The sequence below is a fragment of the Coregonus lavaretus genome (genome assembly GCF_964263955.1).
Source record: "Coregonus lavaretus genome assembly, chromosome: 9".
Lineage (NCBI taxonomy): Eukaryota > Metazoa > Chordata > Actinopteri > Salmoniformes > Salmonidae > Coregonus > Coregonus lavaretus.
This window is the reverse complement of record NC_139996.1, coordinates 7,128,002-7,155,651: the sequence shown is the minus strand read 5'-3', so window position 1 is coordinate 7,155,651 and position 27,650 is coordinate 7,128,002. Positions and strand designations below refer to the sequence as shown.

Sequence of the window (27,650 nt, the reverse complement as noted above, 5' to 3'; positions counted from 1 at the left end):
CCCTCTCTAGTCTCGCTGAAGATAATATCTCGGGAGGCTGATTGAGGGGAGGCATCCCCTCTTATAGGGACACCTGTGCTCCCATTGGCTGCAGGTGTGTGCATAATTTTGTTTCAGGCTGTTGCTGCCTTAGGGCAGAGGGTAAACCACTAGGAGCAGAGCTCCCCTATGGGGCTCCGCTCCACTCATAGAACTGGAGTTACACTCCGGTAACTAATCGTTTCCTATAGGACCAATGGAATAGTCTAAAATGTGGAAATTCAGCTCACACAGTGCCCTGGACCAGCTAAAACAATTGTATCCGTTGTGCGCACAGGGCTATTTATCTACAACAGCTCAGTTATACCACTCATAGGCAGGAGTGTATTCGGTGATGCTAAACATTCTGAACATTGCAGATAGAATAAGGAACAAATAGAGCTGATGTAATTCTCTGACAGAATCATATCTGTTCTACACTATACATTTCTATCTGAACGTTCTGTAACGCTACAGCCTCCTGAACAGGCCCCAGGTGTAAAACAAGCTGTGTTCTAAACGCTTCATCATCAAGGTAACCAAAAAACGATTTTCTTCATGACAGTACAGGCACAACATTCCAGAACATTCCAATCTAGAACATATCTATTAATCTAGAAGGAAGGCATCTGTAACAGATTCCAGACTCCTCCATAGAGATGTCCATTCCAGTGGTTGGTCCAGTCACGTGTGAATCATCATCATCAGGAACGGGCAGTAACACAAAAAGGGCCCAATTCACCCATTGGGCCTTGAAATAAAGTAGTCCCTTAGTAACAATGTCCATCAATGGCAACCAGGTTATGAGGCCGTTTCCTTATTGTCAAAATATACTTTACGATGCCAGTCGTATTCATACACCTGCCCAAAATAACATAATTTTTCTTTGAACAGAAATACGTTTTTGATTCACAGCTTTGACCTTTAACTTATGTTGACCAATAGTAGTTGACCAGTAGGGAACAAAGTCACCATTATAAACTATTATGAATAGAGTAAAGCAATTTAATATCTTCCAATCCAAAGAGGTTACCTGTTATACCATATTGTTGCTCTCACTGACTTTGTCCATCAACTGAAAAAGAGAGATAATTCGATTATCAGTATGCCACAATCTTTACAATTTAGGGGCGGTTTCCTGGACACAGATTAAGACTAAAAAGCAAACTCAATAGAGAATCTCAATTTAAGCCCTTTTTAGTCTAGGACTAAGCTTTAATTTGTGTCTGGGAAAACTGGCCCCTAGAGACGCAGGGCAGAGATGAAAAGGAGCAAGGAGACGAAAACAATTCTATGAACTTTGCCACATTACACACAGCGAATAAACATGAAACTTTATACTTACTCCACTAATCCCTGGGAGGTTGAGTATGGACCCGAGGACAGGCACCCTCCTGATGAAGCCTACTGCCACTGGGAAAAAGCCCCTGGAAAAGAGAAGAGAGTGGCACAGAGAGGTGAGAATCTGAGGACTGTCATTTAGGGTGAATCTCAAAAAGATTTTTCTTGATTCATCACATCCTCCCCCTTTCCCCTACTTCGCAAAATGTTATAGGGAAGCAAACGGGAGAGCATTGGAGGAAAGGATACAAGGTTGTTTCTCCTCCAATGCTCTCATCACTTCCCTCTGATATTTTGAGGAGAGAGGAAGCAAGGAATCGAGGAAAAAACTTGAGATTAGCCCATTTTTTTACCAACTTATTTTTGACCAACTGTCATTTCAGACCAACTCACCTGAATAAGAGAAAGAATCCATATATCTCCAGCACCACTCCAATGATGGGCCAGCCAATCAGAACCACGACTACGCCTCCCAGGAAGAAACTGGTGGCTTTAGATTTGTGTCTCTGGAAGAAGAATTTGAAGGTACGCTCCAAGCCGATAACAAAGGCTAGGCCTGCTACAAACAATATCTGACACACAAACACAGGGAAAATAAACAGAGGATTGGCAGTACTAGCCTGGCTGCATCCAAACTGATTTTTACAGAACAAAAATATAAACGCAAAATGCTACAATTTCAAAGATTTTACCAGGTTACAGTTAAAATCAGTCAATTAAATAAAATTCACTCTGCCCTAATCTATGGATTTCACATGACTGGGAATACAGATATGCATCTGTTGGTCACAGATACCTTTTTTTTTAAAGGTAGGGGCGTGGATCAGAAAACCAGTCAATATCTGGTGTGACCACCATTTATTTGCCTCATGCAGTGTGACACATCTCCTTCGCATAGAGTTGATCAGGCTGTTGATTGTGGCTTTTGGAATGTTGTCCCACTCCTCTTCAATGGCTTTGGGAAATTGCTGGACATTGGCGGGAACTGGAACACGCTGTCGTACACGTTGATCCAGAGCATCCCAGGCCATGGAAGAACTGGGACATTTTCAACTTCCAGGAATTGTGTACAGATCCTTGCGACATGGGGCCGTGCATTATCATGCTGAAACATGAGGTGATGGCGGCGGATGAATGGCATGACAATGGGCCTTAAGATCTTGTCACGGTATCTCTGTGCATTCAAATTGCCATCGATAAAATGCAATTGTGTTCGTTGTCCGTAGCGTATGCTTGCCCATACCATAACCCCACCTCCACCATGGGGCACTATGTTCACAACGTTGACATCAGCAAACCTCTCGCCCACACAACGCCATACACATGGTCTGCGGCTGTGAGGCCAGTTGGACGTACTGCCAAATTCTCTAAAACAACGTTGGAGGCGGCTTATGGTAGAGGAATTAACATTCAATTATCTGGCAACAGCTCTGGTGGACATTCCTGCAGTCAGCATGCCAATTGCATGCTCCCTCAAAACTTGAGACATCTGTGGCATTGTGTTGTGTGACAAAACTGCACATTTTAGAGTGGCCTTTTATTGTCCCCAGCACAAGGTGCACCTGTGTAATGCTCATGCTGTTTAATCAGCTTCTTGATATGTCACAACTCTCAGATGGATAGATTATCTTGGCAAAAGATAAATGCTCATTAACAGGGATGTAAAAAAAAATGTGTGCCAAAAATATGAGAGAAATAATATTTCTTAGTGAAATCATTTTGGATGCAAGGCTAGTGCAGTACAGTATGTCGTTGTCATATCACTTCATTTAGCTATGCAAACTGCTGGAGGTCACCACACCAATAATATCAGCTAAACATGTCCTGACATGGTGGTTTGATCAGAAACCCTGACAATTACTGTCGCCATGCATTACAACAGAGAATCATCAAAGGCCTCCATAACACTAGCTGAAAGTGTTTATTCCAGAGAGTAAGGGGTATAGCAGCAGAAATAAGTAATTCTTGTAACTTTACCATAAAGAAAGTTGGTGCACATACACACAGAGGGCATCTATGGAATACATCACAACATTATGATTATGTAGGCTTGGGCTGCAACTCACATTTCCAATGGCAAGAAGAGCCTTGTCAAAAAACAGGACCATCCCGAATAAGAGGAAGAACACGCCGAAGCCTGTCAACCCCATACCGATCTCTGTGTAGCCAAAATAGATGTCAATACATAGTTAAGCTTTCCATTGACATTGATTGACACCTTCATTCATCCATCCATTCATTCATATGGCACTCACTCTACAGATCAGTGAACTCATGAATAAGCGTTGGTAGCTAGCTAGCTACGGACTACAGTACATATTCTTCTAGCTAGCGATACCTAGGTGACATGATATGACTAGCATTGAAGCTCATAATAGGGAGCTCATAAAATAGGGCGATGGTGCCATTCATTCAATCATGGTGAGCGGCTAGCTAGAAGAAGTTGCTCACAAAGAAAAGATACAAGCTTAAAACATTTGATTTATTAATTAAGTGGTCTTACTTTGTGAATCCGTTAGAGAGATCATTTTGGGTGCAGTGTAGCAACTGGCAAACAACTTGTTCTCATTCAATAATCGTTAGATAGCTAACTAGCAGTCTATGTGGTGCGAAGCTTGTTGACAGCAGAGAGATGCTGGCGTCACGTCTTCTGGAACAACGCACTCACGCAAACTCAAATGATACGTTCGCGGGAATCAGTTCTGCGCAGTGCTGCGTAGAAGCTATTTTGTTGTTTTTTGCTGTAGAAAATGTGAGAAAATGAAGATAATGGGGGATCTATTTGTGAATATTTAAGCTACTGCCGCTTGACATTCTATCAGGGCTCTCTGCAGTTTACATTTCTTTGAACAATACTATCTTTATGGGAAATGTGGTTATCCTTGCGAAAACTACAACACCCATGCGTACCAACTTCTTTATCACGAGCAGAAATCTGTGTTTACACAATGTCCTCGTTAGAAATACTCTTGAACAAGTAACGTTATCTAATTTTCAACAAGGTTTTTACCGGTAACTACAAACATGAACACCATTTTTGCAGTACTTCTTGTTTTTGTTGGGTGCTGCAGCAATGTTGTGTTTCTGGAGCTACTTGTAAGGTCAGTTATCAACTCTGAACTCATTAACAACTATTGACTGCACTAGACTAGGCTACTAGCTTCCATGGTTAAATTAGGTTCAATCTTTAGAGTATTTCTGCATTCTTTGGTTGTATAGCTAAGATGCTGTTGTGCTTACATTGCAGTAATCTATTATGTAGGCTAGCATATTTCCTAATAATTGATGCTATTCATGCACACTTTTATGCAATATTCTACTCCCAGAGAGTTCCCAGGATGTGGCAACATTGTGACCTTTGCTCAATTTGCCTTCATTGCATTGGAGGGATTCATCTTCGAGACGAACTTTGGAAGAAAGAAACCAGCCATCCCCATGAGGTAGCCTAATGTCTGAGAATGTAGCTACAGTGATGGAATTATTGAGCTGTCTGTCTATCTATAATTGTGTTGTCTGTCTGTCTGCGTGTCTGTCTGTTGGTCCGTCTGTCCGTTTGTCTGTCTATCAGGGATGAGATGAGAAGCACAGTTTTAATTCAACCTTTGTGTTTATTTCTTCTTTATAGCAACTATGTGATCATGGTAACCATGTTCTTCACTGTCAGTGTGATCAACAACTATGCCCTCAACTTCAATATCGCTATGCCTCTGCACATGATCTTCAGATCTGTAAGTATATCAATTTCCTTATAGCTTAACTTTAACTTAATATCTGATGCCTCATACCACCTATTACCATCTAAAACCTCTTCTTGGTTGACTAATTGTGTGCTTTGTGTGTTTATATCTCCACAGGGATCATTAATAGCTAACATGATCCTGGGTATAATAATTCTGAAGAAAAGGTATACATCCCTGCCTAATATCTCTTGACTTGGCAGTCTTTATATACCCCAACCCCCCCTCTCTCGCGTCACAAACCCTTTATACTCGTTTAATAATAATATAATAATAATAATAATAATAATAATAATATGCCATTTAGCAGACGCTTTTATCCAAAGCGACTTACAGTCATGCGTGCATACATTTTTTTTTTTGTGTACGGATGGTCCCGGGGATCGAACCCACTACCTTGGCGTTACAAGCGCCGTGCTCTACCAGCTGAGCTACAGAGGACCACGTTGCTAAAAAGACACCTTAGAACCATTATTTTGATAGATGAATGGTTTGCTCTTCAGTTGTATTATGTGTTGCATTCTGGGAATGCGTTGCTGCTTTTGTCACTATTTTGCATGCACAGACTGCTGTTATAATTGTGATCTTATAGCTTAAGTAAAACATCTGGTTATCCAAACTCTGATAGGGAGGTTCTAAAACCATGTACTGCATCTTTCCCCTGCAGGTATTCAATGAGTAAATATCTCTCCATAGCGATGGTGTCTCTGGGTATCTTCATATGCACCATTATGTCCGCCAGACAAGTGGTGAGTTCCTCAATAACATGTTTCTGTTCAACCACACACTTTTCTTCCATATAATGTGCATTGTGGGTCGCAGCTTCACAGTTGTCTTGTAGCAGAGTTGTTAAAAACATTGTTACACAGTTGCTACACTTTGTTACACACCTACAGTACATGTTCATGGTGTACAGTGAGATCTTTAACTTAACACAGAACAACTTAATAAGTTATGCTGTGCTATTTAGTGAACTCTGTTTTTCCTTGTGCAGAACACAGGGGCCGAGGGCTCAGAGGAACAAGATGTTTATGCCTTCCTGCATTGGCTGTTAGGTAAGTTTGCCATGGACTGTTGGGTGTGTATAGCAATGATTTGACTGAGTCATCACTCCCGCTCAGCCAGAAGTCTTTGTTGACGACACATTTTTGATAAAGAGATCGTTACCTGAGCCCAGACAAGTTGGGACTACCTTTTAACTGAGAACTGGCCACTTATTGTTTCTGTTGTTGACAAAGGCTTGAGATAAGCATGCACAACTCTTTGACTATTACATAAATAAACCACACATTCATGTCAATGGGAAATGACTTGACTTGCACAAATTCTATTTCCGCCTGCAGATCTCAAGAATTCCGCCCCTGGTGCATTACCTATCCCATTCCCTGGTGCATTACCTATCCCATTCCCTGGTGCATTACCTATCCCATTCCCTGGTGCATTCCCTATCCCATTCCCTGGTGCATTCCCTATCCCATTCCCTGGTGCATTACCTATCCCATTCCCTGGTGCATTCCCTATCCCATTCCCTGGTGCATTACCTATCCCATTCCCTGGTGCATTCCCTATCCCATTCCCTGGTGCATTACCTATCCCATTCCCTGGTGCATTACCTATCCCATTCCCTGGTGCATTACCTATCCCATTCCCTGGTGCATTACCTATCCCATTCCCTGGTGCATTACCTATCCCATTCCCTATCCCATTCCCTGGTGCATGACCTATCCCATTCCCTGGTGCATGACCTATCCCATTCCCTATCCCATTCCCTGGTGCATTACCTATCCCATTCCCTATTTCATTTTAACATGCTAGCTGATCCCGAAGACTTCCAGGCATTGCGCTAACACTAGTTGGCATTGGTTCGTGAAACAACCTCTAATTTCCTTCATACTGAGCGCAGATACATAAAAATGGTATCCACAAGTTCATCTGACTCTGGGGAGTCGAGCTAAACAAAGCAAACTTCCTTCAGTGTTTGAAAATAAATGGAACCCACTCAGCCCCAGCCTGATGTGCTCTCTCTCTCTCTCTCTCTCTCTCTCGCTCTCTCTCTCTCTCTCTCTCTCTCTCGCTCTCTCTCTCTCGCTCTCTCTGGTATCAGTAACTCAACCATGATCCACCTGATTTTCTGACCTAGGTTTGTTGTTATTCTAGGGATCGCCATGTTGACCTTTGCTCTGCTCATGTCTGCGAGAATGGGCATATTTCAGGAGACCCTGTACAAGCAGTATGGAAAACACTCCAAGGAGGCTCTCTTCTACAATGTGAGTGTCAACTAGGGCCGAGATGATACCAGTATCGCGATACTCTTTACTAATGTGGCAAGGAAACAAAACGCAAAGCGGATTTAACTTCTTTAGGAAAATAGCCCTAATGTTGTCATCCAGAGTCACATTTATTGATTTTTTTTCAAGCTATAGCACACAATATTTTACATACAACAAGATTTTAAAGAACCAATGAGTTTCGTCTGCTTCGTGTTTTCATTTTTACAATGGAAAAAATATTGCAGTGCTGGTATCATCACAGCCCTAGTGTCAACCCCAAACTTCTGTATGCAATGCATTTCATACCTAACAGATGCCGTACACTTCTTCAGGCAAAGTAACTAACAAATGTGATTGTCATGTATCCCCTGGCAATGGAGATTAAAAAGCTTTGCTTCTCTCACATAATGCTCCACCATACAATAGTACAAAGCTTAATCCTTAACATTTGCTGCAAAAAGAGTTGCTGCATTTTCAGTGTTTTGTCTGCATTGCTTGATTTGTACTGTACCTTTATGTATGTCTATTCTCTGTGTATTTAGTTTCCTGGACACAGATGAAGCTTAGTCCTGGACCAAAAAACACTTTCAATGGAGATTCTCTATTGAGAATGTTTTCTAGTTTAAGACTAGGCTTCATCTGTGTCTGGGAAACTGGCCCATAATCTCTGCCATTGTAATATGTTTTGTTGTTGCCCTCTCAGCACTGCTTGCCTCTTCCTGGGTTCCTGCTGCTGTCCTCAGATATCTACAAACATTGTGTCCTCTTCAGTCAAAGCAGTGAGTTAAAACACAGTCAAAGATTTGAATGAAACATGTCAAAGTATCCTCATTTTTTATGTATTTTTATCCCAGTTGGAGGATTCTCTTCCTGCTTATTCCTTCATGATTCCAGAAATCCTCTGGGATTTCAGAAAAACCTGGAAAATTAACAAAATTTTACAACTCGTTCAGTGTAGTGAAAGGACTTCAAACCTCAATAATCTAAGGTTAAGTTTGTTGTTGTCGTCTTTGCTGACTGACGTAATTTACGCTTTGTTGAATCTACACTGAACAAAAATATAAATGCAACACGTAAAGTGTTGGTCCCATGTTTTATGAGCTGAAATAAAAGATCCCAGAAATTTTCCATACGCACAAAAAGCTTATTTCTCTCATTGTGTGCACAAATTTGTTTATATCCCTCTTAGTGAGCATTTCTCCTTTGCCAAGATAATCCATCCACCTGACAGGTGTGGCATATCAAGAAGCTGATTAAGCAGCATGATCATTACACAGGTGCACCTTGTGCTGGGGACAATAAAAGGCCACTCTAAAATGTGCAGTTCTGTCACACAGCACAACACAATGCCACAGATGTCTCAAGTTTTGAGGGAGCGTGTAATTGGAATGCTAACTGCAGGAATGTACACCAGAGCTGTGCCAGAGAATTTGGCAGTACGTCCAACCGGCCTCACAACCGCAGACCACATGTAACCACACCAGCCCAGGACCTCCACATCTGGCTTCTTCACTTGCGGGATCAAGCCCCCCGGACAGCTGATGAAACTGGGTTTGCACAACTGAATAATTTCTGCACAAACTGTCAGAAACCGTCTCAGGGAAGCTCATCTGAGTGCTCGTCGTCCTCACCAGGGTCTTGACCTGACTGCAGTTCGGCGTCGTAACTGACTTCAGTGGGCAAATGCTCACTTTCGATGGCCACTGGCACGCTGGAGAAGTGTGCTCTTCACGGATGAGTCCTGGTTTCAACTGTACCGGGCGTCGTGTGGGCGAGCGGTTTGCCCCATGGTGGCGGTGGGGTTATGGTATGGGCAAGCATAAGCTACGGACAACGAACACAATTGCATTTTATTGATGGCAATTTGAATGCACAGAGATAGCGTGACGAGATCCTGAGGCCCATTGTCGTGCCATTCATCCACGGCCATCACCTCATATTTCAGCATGAAAATGCACGGCCCCATGTCGCAAGGATCTGTACACAATTCCTGTAAGTTGAAAATGTCCCAGTTCTTCCATAGCCTGCATACTCACCAGACATGTCACCCATTGAGCATGTTTGAGATGCTCTGGATCGATGTGTGCGACAGCGTGTTCCAGTTCCCGCCAATATCCAGCAACTTCGCACAGCCATTGAAGAGGAGTGGGACAACATTCCACAAGCCACAATCAACAGCCTGATCAACTCTATGCGAAGGAGATGTCGCGCTGCATGAGGCAAATGGTGGTCACACCAGATACTGACTGGTTTTCTGATCCACGCCCGTACCCTTTTTTTAAAGGTATCTGTGACCAACAGATGCATATCTGTATTCCCAGTCATGTGAAATCCATAGATTAGGGTCGAATGAATTTATTTAAATTGACTGATTTCCTTATATGAACTGTAACTCAGTTAAATCGTTGAAATTGTTGCATGTTGCGTTTTATACTTTTGTTCAGTGTACTGTGTATACACACTACCGTTCAAAAGTTTGGGGTCACTTAGAAATGTCCCTGTTTTCGAAAGAAAAGCTTTTTTTTTGTCCATTAAAATAACATAGAATTGAGCAGAAATACAGTGTAGACATTGTTAATGTTGTAAATGGCTATTGTAGCTGGAAACGGCTGATTTTCTTTATGGAATATCTACATAAGCGTACAGAGGCCCATTATCAGCAACCATCAGTCCTGTGTTCCAATGGCACGTTGTGTTTGCTAATCCAAGTTTATCATTTTAAACAGCTGAAAACTGTTGTACTGATTTAAAGAAGCAATAAAACTTGCCTTCTTGAGACTAGTTGAGTATCTGGAGCATCAGCAATTGTGGGTTCAATTACAGGCTCAAAATGGCCAGAAACAAATAACTTTCTTCTGAAACTCGTCAGTCTATTCTTGTTCTGAGAAATGAAGGATATTCCATGCGAGAACTTGCCAAGAAACTGAAGATCTCGTACAACGCTATGTAGTACTCCCTTCACAGAACAGCGCAAACTGGCTCTAACCAGAATAGAAAGAGGAGTGGGAGGCCCCGGTGCACAACTGAGCAAGAGGACAAATACATTAGTGTCTAGTTTGAGAAACAGACAACTCACAGGTTCTCAACTGGCAGCTTCATTAAATAGTACCCGCAAAACACCAGTCTCAACGTCAACAGTACTAACTGTAAGTCGCTCTGGATAAGAGCGTCTGCTAAATGACTAAAATGTAAATGTAAAATGAAGAGGCGACTCCGGGATGCTGACCTTCTAGGCAGAGTTGCAAAGAAAAAGTAATATCTCAGACTGCCCATCTTAATCTTTTCTTTTTATTGGCCAGTCTGAGATATGGCTTTTTCTTTGCAACTCTGCCTAGAAGGTCAGCATCCCGGAGTTGCCTCTTCACTGTTGCCAAGAGTGTGCAAAGTTGTCATCAAGGCAAAGGGTGGCTATTTGAAGAATCTCAAATATAAAAGATATCTTGATTTGTTTAACACTTTTTTTGGTTACTACATGATTCCATATGTGTTATTTCATAGTTTTGATGTCTTCACTATTATTCTACAGTGTAGAAAATAGTAAGAAATTAAGAAAAACCCTTGAATTAGTAGGTGTGTCCAAACGTTTGACTGGTACTGTATATAATAGTAAAGAAGTGACTTTACATGTTATGTCTGTTGGTGTCTGTCTTTCTTGTAATCTTATATTGAGTTATTGTCCTCTTGTTGTCTTGTTGTCTTCTTGTTGTCTTCTTGTCTTCTTGTTGTTCTTGTGTTGTCGTCTTGTTGTTCTTTTGTTGTTCTCTTGTTGTCGTCTTGTTGTCCTGTAGCCTAAATGTCATTTGTCTTCCAGCTCCTGTAGAGATTACAGTGATTGGCCAGGCTGTTCCAGTGATGTGGCTATACCTACTGATTAACGTAATCACACAGTATCCTTTTTATAATACTTTCACAGTATTGTTGCAATTGTTGAATTGGTTTTTAAGGTAGACCTAAAGACTAAACATAATCGGCAGTAACAAATTATAAATACAACATCATGGACAAAAATCTCAGAAAAGTGTGTCGTCACTCACGTCACTCCCCCCCACAATACTCTTAGTTTAATAAGATTAGTGTAGAGACCTGTTTTTATACAACTGTAAGAACAACACACTATTGCTGACCTCTCTGCATACTAGAAGACTGTGAACATTCACCTTAAAAATGTAAGATTGTACATAGCACTCATGCAAGGATGTAGAAGAGCCCATCAAAAAAAATGCATATACATTTTTTATTAAACACATAACATCATCACCCTCTTGCAGTCCTTCACCTTCTCCTCAGATACGTGTGTATCCGTGGCGTGTTCATCCTGACCACAGAGTGTGCCTCTCTCACCGTGACCCTGGTGGTCACACTGAGGAAGTTCATCAGCCTCATCATCTCCATTCTCTACTTCAAGAACCCCTTCACCGCCTGGCACTGGGTGGGCACTGCCGTTGTCTTCCTGGGCACCCTGATCTACACAGAGGTCTGGACTAGCGTCCGCATGGCACTGAGAGGAAAAGAAGAGCTGAAAGAGAAGAAGGCGGAGTGATACGCAGCACTGACGTATCACTCAATGACTCTTTTTTTTTCACTTAATCTTTCCTCAATTCCTTGCATCCTTTCTCCTTGCCTCCTTCTCAAAACGCATTGGAGAAGAAGATCTGGGGAGGGACCTGAGACATTCTCTTCCAATATGACTGAAAAGGAGCAGAGGAGAGAGGATGCGAGGAATCTCGAAAAGATAAATTAAGATAGAGCCAATGTCACAAGAGAGTGCCTCTGGCTGCACAGTTCTGTGTGTGTGTGTACTGTACTGTATTTGTTGTAGGCGTGCTCCCCCCACCCCCTTCCCCTCTCTGCTGCAGTCGCAGTAGGACCACGTCCGTTTTTAATAGAATCATAATTATGTATTTTTAGTAAGGTTTTTCCTATTGTTTTCGTTGCTTGAACAATAGTTGCTTCTCACCTAACCCATTTTTAAGGACATCACCAAACAGTGGACGCTGCTGAGGGGAGGACGGCTCATAATAACAGCTGGAATGGAGTAAATGGATAGGCATCAAACACATGGATACCATACCATTTCACTTATTCCGTTCCAGCCATTACCACAAGCCTGTCCTCCCCAATTAAGGTACCACCAACCTCCTGTGACAGACTAACACTACAGTACCTTGTTGACCTAATAAGGCAAGCTATTGCAAAACTGATACCTTACTGTTCTGTTCATTTTGTTTGTTTGGTGAATTGTATTTATTTGGCTAAATATGAGGTCGGGATATTCTGAGCTGTTTGTTAATAGTATGTGTGTATGTCAACATGTATTTGACATATAATGATAACATGTGCTTCAATGGTAATGCACTGAACACCAGAATAATGATTATACTGTTATATGGACAAAACATTACGGTACACCTCAGATAAACATGGTTTTTAAATATTGAATGACATAGTGAGTTGACAAACCACTTCATCAGTGATTCATCAACAGATATTGATGGGACACAAGTGAAAAGTATTATGATAATGTATTGTGAAACTTGTTCATGTTTTATTTTAGGAATATTTCATTAGGAGGCTGTTTGTCCTATCAAAATAGTACTTGGCAGGACCAGTAACTTTGTCATGAAAAACACCTTTGTGAAAAAACGTGCAAATGCGTTATTGGCATTTTCCTACATTCTAGAATCATTACACCATCCATTCTCTATCTACTAAAATTGCATTGTATTGTATAGTTTCTTTACATTACATTTCTCTGTACGTATATTTCCATAGCATGAGTCCCTGATAATGGGACATATTGTACTTCTTACATCATAGTTTCCGTGAAAATGGAGACCAATGGAGAGGGGTCTTGTTCAAGACGCCTTTTCTCAGCCAATAGAAATGACCAATAAACATAACTCAGGGGGCAGGCAATTGCCGTTGTGTTTGTATCCAAACTGTGAGATTAAACTGGGCTGTGTGGTCTCGGTCCAAAAACCCACGTTGTGGCTCAAGATTTACACCAAACCTACCTGCAAATTTCTCAATAACATTTTAGGCACGCTGTCTGTACGGAAAGCATGGGAGGCAACAGCAGCAGCCACGTATCGTATGAAAACGAAGGCGACCACGTTACATTTGTGAAGGGCATTAGGGTGAGTGAGCAACGAGATACAAAGTTTCTGTAACACAAAAACATGTAACAATGTTACGCGCGCTTAGTCATTAGCGACACTAAACTGAAATGATACGGTTATGTTCCATTAGTTTTTGTCGAATGTCGATATAATGCCAAAATACTGAAACGCACCAAATTCGTGAAAAACATTGATGTATAGGCTTCTACCAACAGGCTGATCAGTACGTTCACTTTTCAAGAAAATCAAAATCTATGTATTTTCATAAGCAGGCAAACAGCCAGCCTTTACACATTGCACAACTATTTGATTTGAACACAGTATGCTGCTACGCCCCCCAAATTGCCCAGGCCTTTAATCATTTGGGAAAAAGTCCGCCCCCCCTGCAGTTACAGTGCAGTATAACTGTAGTTGCAAATCAAATTGTATTTGTCACATGCACAGAATACAACAGGTGTAGACGTTACCGTGAAATGCTTACTTTGGAGCCCGTAACCAACAATGCAGAGTTAATTGAGTTAATGTCGAGGTAATTGAGGTAATATTTACATTTTAGTCATTTAGCAGACGCTCTTATCCAGAACGACTTACAGTTAGTGAGTGCATACATTTTCATACTGGCCCCCCGTGGGAAACGAACCCACAACCCTGGCGTTGCAAGCGCCATGCACTACCAACTGAGCCACAGGGGACTTAATATGTAGGTAGGGGTAAAGTGACTATGCATAGATGATAAACAGAGAGTAGCAGAAGCATATGTGTGGGTGTGGTTAGAGTCCAGTAAGTGTACATCGAGCCTGTGCAAGAGAGTTGGTGCAAAAAATTATAAAATAAGGGGGTCAATGTATATAGTCCGGGTTACCATTTGATTAACTGTTCAGCAGTCTTATGGCTTGGGGGTAGAAGCTGTTAAGGAGCCTTTTGGTCCCAGACTTGGTGCTCCGGTACCGCTTGCCGTGCAGTAGCAGAGAGAACAGTCTATGCCTTTGGTGGCTGGAGTCGGACAATTTTTAGGGCCTTCCTCTGACACCGCCTGGAAGCTCGGCCCCAGTAATGTACTGGGCCATACGCACTACCATCTGTATCGCCTTGCAGTCGGATGCCGAGCAGTTGCCATACCAAGCGGTGACGCAACCAGTCAGGATGTTCTCGATGGTGCAGCTGTATAACTTTTTGAGGATGTGAGGTCCGATGCCAAATATTTTCTGCCTCCTGAGGGGGAATAGACGTTGTCGTACCCTCTTCACGACTGTGTTGATGTGTTTGGACCATGATAGGTCCTTAGTGATGTGGACACCAAGGAACTTGAAGCTCTCGACCTGCTACACTACAGCCCTGTCGATGTGAATGGGGGCGTGCTCGGCCCTCCTTTTCCTGTAGTCCACTATCAGCTCCTTTGTCTTGCTCACGTTGAGGGAGAGGTTGTTGTCCTGGCACCACACTGCCAGGTCTCTGACCTACTCCCTATAGGCTGTCTCATTGTCGTCTGTGATCAGGCCTACCACTGTCGTAGCCACGCAGCCATGGGTGAACAGGGAGTACAGGAGGGGACTAAGCACTGTGGTGGAATCATTTTTAATTTTCCATAACAGCACGTACCCCTGAGGGGTCCCCATGTTGAGGATCAGCATGGCGGATGTGTTGTTGCCTACCCTCACCACCTGGGGGCGGCTCGTCCCAGGGTTCTTAGCTTAGTGATGAGCTTGGAGGGCACTGTGGTGTTGAACACTGAGCTGTAGTCAATTAACCGCATTCTCACATACACAATATATACAAAAGTATATGGATGCCACTTCAAATTAGTGGATTCGGCTATTTCAGCCACACCCGTTGCTGGCAGGTGTATAAAATCGAGCACACAGCCATGCAATCTCCATAGACAAACATTGGCAGTAGAATGGCCTTACTGAAGAGCTCAATGACTTTCAACGTGGCACCGTCATAAGATGCCACCTTTCCAACAAGTCATTTAGTCAAATTTCTGCCCTGCTAGAGCTGCCCCGGTCAACTGTAAGTGCTCTTATTGTGAAGTGGAAACAACTAGGAGCAACAATGGCTCAGCCGCGAAGTGGTAGGACACACAAGCCCACAGAACGGTACCAACGAGTGCTGAAGCGCGCGTAAAAATCGTCTGTCCTCAGTTGCAACACTCACTACCGAGTTCCAAACTGCCTCTGGAAGCAACATCAGGAGCTTCATGAAGTGGGTTTCCATGGCCGAGCAGCCGCACACAAGCCTAAGATCACCATGCGCAATGCTAAGCGTCGGCTGTAGTGGTGTAAAGTGCGCCGCCATTGGACTCTGGAGCAGTGGAAACACGTTCTCTGGAGTGATGAATCACGCTTCACCATCTGGCAGTCTGACGGATGAATCTGGGTTTGGCGAATGCCAGGAGAACCTGCCCGAATGCATAGTGCCAACTGGAAAGTTTGGTGGAGGAGGAATAATGGTCTGGGGCTGTTTTTCGTGGTTCGGGCTAGGCCCCTTAGTTCAAGTGAAGGGAAATCTTAACGCTACAGCATACAATGACATTCTAGACGATTCTGTACTTCCAACTTTGTGGCAACAGTTTGGGGAAGGCCCTTTCCTGTTCCAGCATGACAATGCCCCCGTGCACAAAGCTAGGTCCGTACAGAAATGGTTTGTCTAGATCAATGTGGAATAACTTGACTGACCTGCACAGAGCCCTGACCTCAACCTCATCGAACACCTTTGGGATGAATTGGAACGCCGATTGCGAGCCAGGCCTAGTCGCCCAACATCAGTGCCCGACCTCATTAATGCTCTAGTGGCTTAATGGAAGCAAGTCCCCGCAGCAATGTTCCAACATCTAGTGGAAAGCCTTCCCAAAAGAGTGGAGGCTGTTATAGCAGCAAAGGGGACCAACCCCATATTAATGCCCATGATTTTGGAATGAGATGTCCACATACTTTTGGTCATGTAGGTGTTTTATTTTGTCCAGGTGGGAAAGGGCATTGTGGAGTGCAATAGAGATTGCGCTATCTGTTGGGACGGTATGTGAATTGGAGTGGGTCCAGGGTTTCTGCGAGGATGGTGTTGATGTGAGCCATGACCAGCCTTTCAAAGCATTTCATGGCTACAGATGTGAGTGCTACTGGGAGGTAGTTGGTCAGTGCATGCTCTGAGTCCTAGTAATCTGTCTGTGAATATGAACCTGTTTAAAGGTCTTACTCACATCGGCTACGGCGAGCGTGATCAAGCACAGTCGTCCGGAACAGCTGGTGCTCTCATGCATGGTTCAGTGTTGCTTGCCTCGAAGCGAGCATATAAGGCATTTAGCTCGTCTGGTAGGCTCGCGTCACTGGGCAGCTCGCGGCTGGGTTTCCCTTTGTAATCCGTGATAGTTTGCAAGTTTTGCCACAACCGACGAGCATCAGAGCCGGTGTAGTAGGATTGGATCTTAGTCCTGTATTGATGCTTTGCCTGTTTGACGGTTCGTCGGAAGGTGTAGCGGGATTTCTTATAAGAGTCCGGATTAGTGTCCCGCTCCTTGAAAGTAGCAGCTCTAGCCTTTAGATCAGTGCAGATGTTGCCTGTAATCCATGGCTTCTGGTTGGGATATGTACGTACGTACGTACGTACGTACGTACGTACGTACGGTCACTATGGGGATGACTTTGTTGATGCACTTATTAATGAAGCTGGTGACTGATGTGTTAAACTCGTCAATGCCATCGGCTGAATCCCGGAACATATTCCAGTCTGTGCTAGTGAAACAGTCCTGTAGTTTAGAATCCGCTTCATCGGACCACTTCCGTATTGGCACTTCCGCACTGGTACTTTTGAGTTTTTGCTTGTAAACAGGAATCAGGAGGATAGAGTTATGGTCAGATTGACCAAATGGAGGGTGAAGGAGAGCTTTGTGCGCATCTCTGTGTGTGGAGTAAAGGTGATCTAGAGTTTTTTTTCCCCCCTGTATCTGCACATGTGACATGCTGGTAGAAATGTGGTCAAACGGATTGCAGTTTTCCTGCATTAAAGTCCCTGGCCACTAGAAGCGCTGCCTCTGGATGAGCATTTTCCTGTTTGCTTATGTCCTTATACAGCTCGTTGAGTGCGGTCTTAGTGCCAGCATCGGTTCGTGGTGGTAAATAGACAGCTATGAAGAATATAGATGAAATCTCTCTTGGTAAATATTATGGTCTACAACTTATCATGAGGTATTCTAACTCAGGCGAGCAGAGCCTCGAGACTTCCTTAATATTAGAGATTGCGCACCAGTCTTTGTTGACAAAGAGATACACACCACCCCCCCCCCCCCCTGATCTTACCAGAGGCTGCTGTTCTGTCCTGCTGATGCACGGGAAACCCAGCTAACTCTATATTATCCATGTCCTTGTTCAGCCACAACTTGGTGAAACACAGGATATTAGTTCTTAATGTCCCGTTGATAGGATAGTCTCGAATGGAGCTCATCCAGTTTATTCTCCAGGCATCCGGTTCATCGACCTCTGTAACGGCGTCTCCTCTTCATATGAATGATGGGGTGCTACTCCATTGAAAGCTATCAGTGTTAGTTGATTTACATGGCACAAAAATCGAATTGTATTATCTTTAGTACAGTCTAGTGCTGTGGTTCTAGAAACATGTTATGCCTGATGGTTGTTGACCTTTTTCCTTCTTTCCATGACAGCTGACAGATAAAGTAATCAATCGAATGAGAGAAGAGCGTCAGGCCCAGAAGATGGTCCATCCTCGCTCACAGCAGAATGGACCTGCTTCCACGCTCTTGACAGAACCTGTGGTCCCTCTGTCCACGCCGGCCCCCACAGTCGAACATTTGGCCCCCACTTTGGAACCAGCTCCAACCACAGCCCCTCCACCTGCGGTCCTACCAACACCTCCGTCTCCCCCTGTTCAGCCAGTAAAGCTCACTCCACCTCCTCCTGTCACATTTGTCTCTGCTCCCCCTCCACCTGCAGCCCTACCCACACCTCCCCCTCCACCTGCAGCCCTACCCACACCTCCCCCTCCACCTGTGGCCCTACCCACACCTCCCCCTCCACCTGTGGCCCTACCCACACCTCCCCCTCCACCTGTGGCCCTACCCACACCTCCCCCTCCACCTGCGGCCCTACCCACACCTCCCCCTCCACCTGTGGCCCTACCCACACCTCCCCCTCCACCTAAGGAACCGATAGTCCTACCTCCAGCTGTTGAATCTATTGCTCCACCTCCACCTGTAGAAACTGAAGTGCTTCCTCAAGCGGTAGAACCCATACGTCCTCTGGTGCCTTTAGAACCTATAGTGCTACCTTTGGCTGCATCTCCACCAATAGAAGAGCCAGTAGCTTTACTCCTATGTACCCCTACCCCCGAGGAACCTGTAGTTCTGCCGACACTGGCTGAACCTATTATCTCACTTGTCCCTATAGAACCCGTAGTACCACCTAAACCTGTGAAACCTGTGGTTCTAGCTACCCCTCCTCCAGCTGTGGAACCAATTGTGCTGCCTCCAGTGGTTGAATCTGTTGTCCTACATCTCCCTGTAGAACAGGTAGACCCTCCTACCCCTGCCCCTTCACCTGTTGAAGCTATTGTCCTGCCTCCAGTGGTGGTTGAGGATGTGGCACCACCTACCCTCGCAGAACCGGTAGTCCTGCCTCCAGTGGTGGTTGAGGATGTGGCACCACCTACCCTCGCAGAACCGGTAGTCCTGCCTCCAGTGGTTGAACCCAAGTGCCTAGCTACCCCTCTACACACATCTGTGGAAGCTGTAGTGCTGCCTACCCTTGTAGAACCTGTAGTTCTGTCTACACCTGTAGGACCTGTAGTCATGTCTCCACCTGTTGAACCTACAGTCCTACCTTCAGTAATTGAAACTACAGTCTTGCCTCCAGTGGTTGAACCAGTTGATCTTCCTACACCTGTTGTGGAACCTGTCACCAATACGACACCACCTGTTGTTGAAGAGGTTGTCCTACCCACACCTCCACCTGTAGAGCCCCAACATGTCTCTACTCCTCCCCCTGCTGCAAAACCTGTAGCCCCAGTCCTAGCACCTATCCCAGAGCCTGTCATGACCCTACCTGCCCCAGTCCTAGCACCCATCCCAGAGCCTATCATGACCCTACCTGCCCCAGTCCTAGCACCCATCCCAGAGCCTGTCATGACCCTACCTGCCCCAGTCCTAGCACCTATCCCAGAGCCTGTCATGACCCTACCTGCCCCAGTCCTAGCACCCATCCCAGAGCCTGTCATGGAGGAGCTCCCTCCAGCACCCATCCCAGAGCCTGTCATGGAGGAGCTCCCTCCAGCACCCATCCCAGAGCCTGTCATGGAGGAGCTCCCTCCAGCACCTTGTCCATCCATGGAGCCTGTCATGGAGGAGCTCCCTCCAGCACCTTGTCCATCCATGGAGCCTGTCATGGAGGAGCTCCCTCCAGCACCTTGTCCATCCATGGAGCCTGTCATGGAGGAGCTCCCTCCAGCACCTTGTCCATCCATGGAGCTGGCCACCCTGTCTACTGTATCGCCTGCTAGCAAACCAGCTGATCTCCCTCCCCATGTAGACGAGCCCATGGCTCCCCCTACTCCCCTCCCTGCCCCAGTAGAACCTATGGTCAGCATTCCACTACCCCCCCTCATTGAAGATGTGGCTGTTCCAATTGTGGCTCCCGTTGTGACCCCCACTGTGATCCCACCGCAACCTCCAGCAGGTGAGTCTGCTTTCTCTCATCTAAGTTGTATTGATTTGTGTTATTGGTGTGTAATAATGTAGTAATGATGTATTCCTTATTGGCTGCAATAATTCAAGCGTATATAGTTGTTGTTGACCATGTGCACCCCATGCAACAATGACATAAATGGAGACAGAGATATACAGTTGAAGTCGGAAGTTTAGATACACTTTAGCCAAATACATTTAAACTCAGTTTTTCACAATTCCTGACATTTAATCCTAGTAAAAATTCCCTGTCTTAGGTCAGTTAGGATCACCACTTTATTTTAAGAATGTGAAATGTCAGAATAATAGTAGAGAGAATGATTTATTTCAGCTTTTATTTCATTCATCACATTCCCAGTGGGTCAGAAGTTTACATACACTCAATTAGTATTTGGTAGCATTGCCTTTAAATTGTTGGGTCAAACGTTTTGGGTAGCCTTCCACAAGCTTCCCACAATAAGTTGGGTGAATTTTGGCCCATTCCTCCTGACAGAGCTGGTGTAACCGTGTCAGGTTTGTAGGCCTCCTTGCTCGCACACGCTTTTTCTGTTCTACCCACCAATTTTCTATAGGATTGAGGTCAGGGCTTTGTGATGGCCACACCAATACCTTTACTTTGTTGTCCTTAAGCCATTTTGCCACAACTTTGGAAGTATGCTTGGGGTCATTGTCCATTTGGAAGACCCATTTGCGACCAAGCTTTAACTTCCTGACTGATGTCTTGAGATGTTGCTTCAATATATCCACATAATTTTCCTTCCTCATGATGCAATCTATTTTGTGAAGTGCACCAGTCCCTCCTGCAGCAAAGCACCCCCACAGCATGATGCTGCCACCCCCGAGCTTCATGGTTGGGATGGTGTTCTTCGGCTTGCAAGCATACCCCTTTTTCCTCCAAACATAACGATGGTCATTATGGCCAAACAGTTCTATTTTTGTTTCATCAGACCAGAGGACATTTCTCCAAAAAGTAAGATCTTTGTCCCCATGTGCAGTTGCAAACCGTAGTCTGGCTTTTTTATGGCGGTTTTGGAGCAGTGGCTTCTTCCTTGCTGAGCGGCCTTTCAGGTTATGTCGATATAGGACTTGTTTTACTGTGGATATAGATACTTTAGTACCTGTTTCCTTCAGCATCTTCACAAGGTCCTTTGCTGTTGTTCTGGGATTGATTTGCACTTTTCGCACCAAAGTACGTTCATCTCTAGGAGACAGAACGCGTCTCCTTCCTGAGCGGTATGACGGCTGCGTGGTCCCATGGTGGTTATACTTGCGTACTATTGTTTGTACAGGTGAACGTGGTACCTTCAGACGTTTGCTCCCAAGGATGAACCAGACTTGTGGAGGTCTACAATTGTCTTTTCTGAGGTCTTGACTGATTGCTTTTGATTTTCCCATTATGTCAAGCAAAGAGGCACTCAGTTTGAAGGTAGGCCTTGAAATACATCCACAGGTACACCTCCAATTGACTCAAATGATGTCAATTAGCCTATCAGAAGCTTCTAAAGCCATGACATCATTTTCTGGAATTTTCCAAGCTGTTTAAAGGCACAGTCAACTTAGTGTATGTAAACTTCTGACCCACTGGAATTGTGATACAGTGGATTATAAGTGAAATAATCTGTCTGTAAACAATTGTTTGAAAAATTACTTGTGTCATGCACAAAGTAGATGTCCTAACAGACTTGCCAAAACTATAGTTTGTTAACAAGACATTTGTGGAGTGGTTGAAAAACACGTTTTAATGACTCCAACCTAAGTGCATTCCGACCTAAGTGCTTCCGACTTCAACTGCATCATGATGCATAAGTGTGTGCTTTGCTTGACTCATACACTTCAGAATTCAATATAGACCTTTCAGACAACTCAGATTATTTGATAAGTAGAGCATTGTTGATTTTACACAAACCTCTCACATGAAATGTGTCCCTCTTTTCTGGTTTAGTGCTAGATGAAGAAGTGCTGAGGAGGCAGATCCAAGCTGAGCTAACGAAGGGCCTGCAAGAGGAGATGAAACTGAAGCAGCAGGAGTTTGAGAAACAGTGAGGAGACCAATGTAGATCATAGTTTCCCAGACACAGATTGAGCCTAGTCCTGGACTAAAACACAAGCTCAATGGAATATCTCATTTGACAATGCCTTTTAGTAAAAGGCTTAATCTTGGTCCGGTAAAACGATCCAGAATGTTTTCAAAGTGGTCCTAGGAATAGCCTTTTTAGGGACATGGGCAGGCCTGAACTTCTGTCTCTCTCTGTCTATCTACAGGTTGTATGAGGTGAAGGCCCAAGCCAGAGCACAGGCACAGGCTATAGCTCAGGTCCAGATCCAGGAGGAGGTTAAGAAGATCCTGGATCTGGAGAAGGCAGCCCAGGGAGAGAACCTGATGGCGGCCATCGCCAAGGAACGCATGACCACAGAGGATGAGAGACTCATGGCCCAGCTCTACGTAAGATGCAGTGGTGGATGCATGCGCGCGTCCGTCTGAATCTAAGTCTTAAGAAATGCCTGAAATGCTAACTAAGTACAGTCAGACTGGTCTGTCAACTTAACCAGAACTACCTAGCCAATTGTCACTAATTGTGTTCACTAAAAGGTATTTTCTGTTCTGTTCTTTGAAATATTGTATGAGGTTTGCCTTTTGTATACTTTCTGTCTGGTCATGACTAATGTTATAGAGCATTTGCATTTATTGATCATTCTTTTCATTCTGTCTAAAATGCTTGCGAAGGCCTTGCAAGTAAGTGTTTAGCTGTTTCCATAAAAGGTCTGGCTGATGTTGGTAATATTTTGTGCATGACTGCTTGTGTTTGGCATGCTGGATTGCTCCTATTCTGTTGGCATGAGATCTTGGTGTGTCCTCTTAGGGTGAGCCAGGTGATTTGCCCCGGGAAACAGGCAAAGGTACCGCTCCTAACCAACTGCCACCACTAATGAGCTTGGCTGCAGCTGGCCCATACAGCTCACCCAGATTTGTGGACAGAGCACTGGTCAGTTCAGAACAGAGCTACGTCTTCAAGCCTGACTGCCAGGCTGGCAAGTTGAGTTCAGAACAGATCCCAAAAGGATGGTTTGTTGCGTTTGCCTCTGCTATGAAAGGGGATGGCATGACGCTGCATCTTGGAGGTTTCCCCTTTGACCTGTAAATATCATATTTCTCACTTCTCTTTCTTCATCTTCCTTGTTGTTCTGCTACCTTGTTTCAGTGGATAGAGCTTAAGGTAAGATAAGGGAGTGATCTTACTTCATGCATGCCTTGAAGATTATCTATTCACTTCTTTAACTAAAAAAGCTAGTTCTATTTGATTTTCATTGTCATCTCGCTCAGGCTGTCATTTAGTAGGAAAGAAGAAATTGCTTTTATGCTCCGTTATGTAAAGGTCTTCTCTCTGTCCTCCTCAGGCCCACAAACTGGAGGAGAAAGAGTACCAGGTGAAGAAACAAGACACACTCTTCAGGGAACAGGTCTTCAAGCTGGAAGAGAAGGTACATGACACACACACACACACTCTCTGACATACAAATGTCACACACAAGTCACACACAGCCATAGCCTCTGTTATTTTAAAAATGTAACCTTTTATTTAACTAGGCAAGTCAGTTAAGAACAAATTGTTATTTACAATGACGGCCTACCACCGTTGTCATTGTTGTTATTCCTGTCATATTGTGTTATTACTGTACACACTGTAGAAAGGTTTGTGGTCATATGAATATCCTTAAAAAACGTAGGTGCTGGACTAAGGAAGAATACTAGAAAAGAACAGAGGCCCACACACTGAATATGCTCCCAAATGCCACCTTTATTGAGAATGTTTAGATCCAAAAAGGATCTTCTTCAGGTCAAAATTACTGTGCACGCTGCATTGCATCTTAATACTGACACACCACCTACAATGCATGACAGCTCAGTTGGCACAGTCATACCAGTGTCCTACAGCTTGTCAACAGTCCAGCAGCTGTTGTGTTGATGTGCCATGTGTTGTTCCCCTCGTTAAGAGTGCTCAGTTCTTCAAAGTCACCACAGAGAACTTCAAGAAGGGCAAAGAGGACGTTCACAACACCTTCAAGTGAGTATCATCGTTATTAGGGCTGGGAATTACCAGGGACCTCACAATACGATTTTATTACTATACTTAGTGGTCCTCTGTAGCTCAGCTGGTAGAGCACGGCGCTTGTAACGCCAAGGTAGTGGGTTCGATCCCCGGGACCACCCATACACAAAAATGTATGCACTCATGACTGTAAGTCGCTTTGGATAAAAGCGTCTGCTAAATGGCATATTATTTTTATTTTATTTACTTAGGTGCCCATACGATTTGTATTGCAATTTTCACGATTCTATTTGTATTGCAATTTGATGTTCCAAACATTGCTAGGGCTGGCACAATAACCGTGTAACCGACGGTTATGGATGAAGACTGACATTAAAATAAAATAACGGTTATAACCGAACAAACAGCTGACTGAAGACCGGACGGCCGGGCATTCGTGCGGTTGAGTCCGTTTCTGCAATAACATGGACTCTTAACAATGTAATGAAACTGTGTTGCCCCTTGCTGAACCAAGCAAGGTGTTGTAGTAAACGATGAATAGAATGGGCTTGGAAACTCTAACCCTGGCAATTTGACTGGTAAACTCATGGGTTCAATGACTGTCTGGTATTGTGATGCAATAATTTCCATGGTAATGGAGAATGTTAATTCAAATGATTTTAACTGATGTGGCTCATGCAATGGAATGTATTTTTTTAAATGTCAGTTGAGTTGAATCAACAAATCACAGCACATATTGATGGGTACACTTCCTGCTTTTACTTCCTTCTTTGCTCCTATTGGTACACTCGCAATGGCCGCCAGTCCACCCATTATGCCATCATTGACTTGAATTCGGACACCCGTTCTATTCATTATATTTATATGGCATCACATGCAGTCAGGAGTGGAGGAAAGGAGAAAATGTGCATCTGTTTATTTTATTTTATATAAATTATTAGAACGGTTATTACCATGGTAATTTGACTGGCCAGTCACAGCCCTACATATTGCTCACAAAAGTCTGCAAGAGAGCATGACAGCATTAGTTTTGATCAGTCATGGAAATAAAAGTGCTAAAAACATGTTGGATTACTATTTAAAAAGAAGATGGAGAACAAGCTATAGGATGACAAAGACCAGCGTTTTGTCGGAGGTACAGCCGACAGCTGACTACCGCTAGCTAATGCTACCTAACAAAAAATAAAATAAAAATCAATACTTGGAGTCAAGTATCGATTTATAATATCATCCAAAAATCATATTGCAATATGTAACTATCTATTTTTTCCCCCTCATTGCTAATCATCACACTGGGCCATAGGCTAATAAGGTTTTTCTTACCTTTACTATTTAACCAGGTAGGTTATTGAGAACACATTCTGTTTGACAAAAACTATCTTTCTGTGAACTGTCTTGACTGGGCAGAAGATGGTACAGTAGGATGTGTGTGTCATCTCTCTGTTCCCAGGCGTGTTGACATCAAGCCAGTGTGCGGTGACCTGCAGAGTCGGATCCTGAAGTGCTATAGGGAGAACACTGGACAGACCCTCGCCTGCTCTGGCATCGCCAACCTATACATGCAGTGTGTGGACAACCACAAGGTCTCACACACATCTTTATTTCTTTCTCTAACACACACACACGCAGCTTGTGAGCTGAAATTTTAGTCCTTTCTTCTTCTTTGTTTTTCAGACTAAGCGCACTGGAGGTTAAAATAGTCATTTTTCACCAATGGCGTTACTGTTTAACCATAGGGACAGGAGCCGGACGCCATCAGCCATCAAGACACACCAAAGCCAGTTGAACTGTTCTGAGGCCATGACCACCACAGCTGGAGACACTCCTGCTCCACCATCCCTTCCTCCCATCCATGGTATCTGTATTAACCCCCCGAGAGGGTCAGAGGTAGAATGATGAGACCATGTTGTGACCCAGTAAAGGCTAGAGACTGGTACTGTCTTAGCTGGTACTGATGTCAAATGGTGTGAGAGATTGGGTCCGAAAGTGAAGAAAGCGCACAATATGGTTATTGGGTTACACAAATGGACAGTGCTACTAGCACTACACTATGACAGGAAATGGACATTGTTACCATGACTACACTATGACCGAAAATGGACATTGTTACCATGACTACACTATGACAGGAAATGGAACAGGAAATGCAACACATACACTACACTATGAATGAAAATTGACATTGTTACCATGACTACACTGACAGGAAATGCAACATATACACTACACTATGACCGAAAATTGACATTGTTACCATGACTACACTGACAGGAAATGCAACATATACACTACACTATGACCGAAAATGGACATTGTTACCATGACTACACTATGACAGGAAATGGAACAGGAAATGCGACACATCTAATCCCTGACTGGACATAAAATGCATCATATATATCCACCAATGGAAATATTGGAATTAAGGTTTTGCCATTGACAGCAGTATGAAACATAATGGAATGGCCTAGTTGTGAAATATATTGTGCATTGTTTGTTTGTTGAGTTAATCTGCACCTATGCCTTAATGTCCTATCAAAACACAAATGTTGCCAATGCAAAAAAATAATGTAATGTTTATTGTTATAACATACAAACAGATATGGGGGTGGAAACTGATGTTCGTCCCAAATGACATCCTATACCCTATGAAGTGCACTACTTTAGACTATAGGGTCCATAGGGCTCTGGCCAAAACTAGTGCAAAAGTAGTGCATAGTGTGTCATTTGGGACAGACGCTCACACTTGGTCGCCACAGACCAAACCAAGACAAATTTGGCACATTTTTCATGGAGGGTGTGAACGGGAGTTCTTCTGATCTCAATAAATTGTTGTGAAACCCCAGTCAGCCTTCAGATTGGAATTTATATCGGTTAAGCTATTAGAATGATTATTGGAAATAGAATGTTCGCTTTATTTAAATAGCACTGCCCACCTGTGGACATGCTTTCAATAGATTAGAATAGGTTCGAATTGCGCACTTAGAGAGTTTAACAAGTAAACGACATACCCAAAAGGTTACTCTTTAAACGGTTATTGTTTTAACTTTATCACATCCAGTGTAGCCTACGTGTGTGGAAATGTATCGTCTTGTGATACCTATCACTCTGCGTATAGTCTACTGCGCTCCTGTTTTGGCCATTTGATTGCGCACCTTTTTGGAATACTGCAGCATGCGGAGATCGGGCGATCCGGGTACATACTTAACTGTAGGCCTACCTACCTGTTGCATGTCGGATTTCTACTTGACCACTTCGGAGTTCCCTTAAGTTTCCACAGAGAGAAGACGCACATTATCACATGGGTACAATGACAGTATATATACGGAAAAGCAAAGTGCGCAACGGACCACAAAAACATCGGTCAAAGCGAGCGCACGGAACGAACCTTCCTCGCTTCATCTGCATGGCGGGGAGACAGACACCTG

At 43.9% G+C, this 27,650-nt stretch overlaps 3 protein-coding genes across 5 annotated transcripts; 2 read left to right on the top strand and 1 right to left on the bottom strand.

Annotated features, from left to right (window-relative positions):
• Positions 1-221: 221 nt before the first annotated feature.
• Positions 222-3,985, bottom strand: LOC311135131 (vesicle transport protein GOT1B-like). Of its 2 annotated transcripts, XM_084169026.1 has the most exons (6): positions 3,863-3,985; positions 3,426-3,517; positions 1,753-1,931; positions 1,364-1,445; positions 1,052-1,093; positions 222-879 (listed from the first exon to the last, which is right to left on the bottom strand). In XM_084169026.1, exons 1-5 carry the CDS (start codon positions 3,885-3,887, stop codon positions 1,055-1,057), a joined length of 417 nt encoding a protein of 138 aa, XP_084025152.1. In that variant the 5' UTR covers positions 3,888-3,985; the 3' UTR covers positions 222-879; positions 1,052-1,054. The 2 variants fall into 2 exon arrangements, with proteins under 2 accessions (XP_084025152.1, XP_084025153.1); XM_084169027.1 differs by having other exon boundaries at positions 222-1,093; positions 3,863-3,955.
• Positions 3,986-4,044: 59 nt separating this feature from the next.
• On the top strand, positions 4,045-13,277 carry LOC311135127 (UDP-xylose and UDP-N-acetylglucosamine transporter). Its single transcript, XM_084169022.1, has 10 exons — positions 4,045-4,460; positions 4,686-4,799; positions 4,985-5,087; positions 5,214-5,263; positions 5,764-5,845; positions 6,091-6,151; positions 7,254-7,363; positions 8,070-8,145; positions 11,178-11,253; positions 11,654-13,277. The coding sequence occupies exons 1-10, from the start codon at positions 4,384-4,386 to the stop codon at positions 11,904-11,906; spliced, it is 1,002 nt and encodes a 333-aa protein (XP_084025148.1). The 5' UTR covers positions 4,045-4,383; the 3' UTR covers positions 11,907-13,277.
• An 85-nt stretch (positions 13,278-13,362) lies between these two features.
• LOC311135106 (uncharacterized protein) lies at positions 13,363-27,067 on the top strand. Of its 2 annotated transcripts, none has more exons than XM_084168983.1 (8): positions 13,363-13,503; positions 18,140-20,165; positions 22,116-22,212; positions 22,436-22,616; positions 23,570-23,653; positions 24,167-24,237; positions 25,673-25,805; positions 25,959-27,067. In XM_084168983.1, the coding sequence occupies exons 1-8, from the start codon at positions 13,429-13,431 to the stop codon at positions 26,016-26,018; spliced, it is 2,727 nt and encodes a 908-aa protein (XP_084025109.1). In that variant the 5' UTR covers positions 13,363-13,428; the 3' UTR covers positions 26,019-27,067. The 2 variants fall into 2 exon arrangements, with proteins under 2 accessions (XP_084025109.1, XP_084025110.1); XM_084168984.1 differs by having other exon boundaries at positions 25,897-27,067.
• Positions 27,068-27,650: the final 583 nt, after the last annotated feature.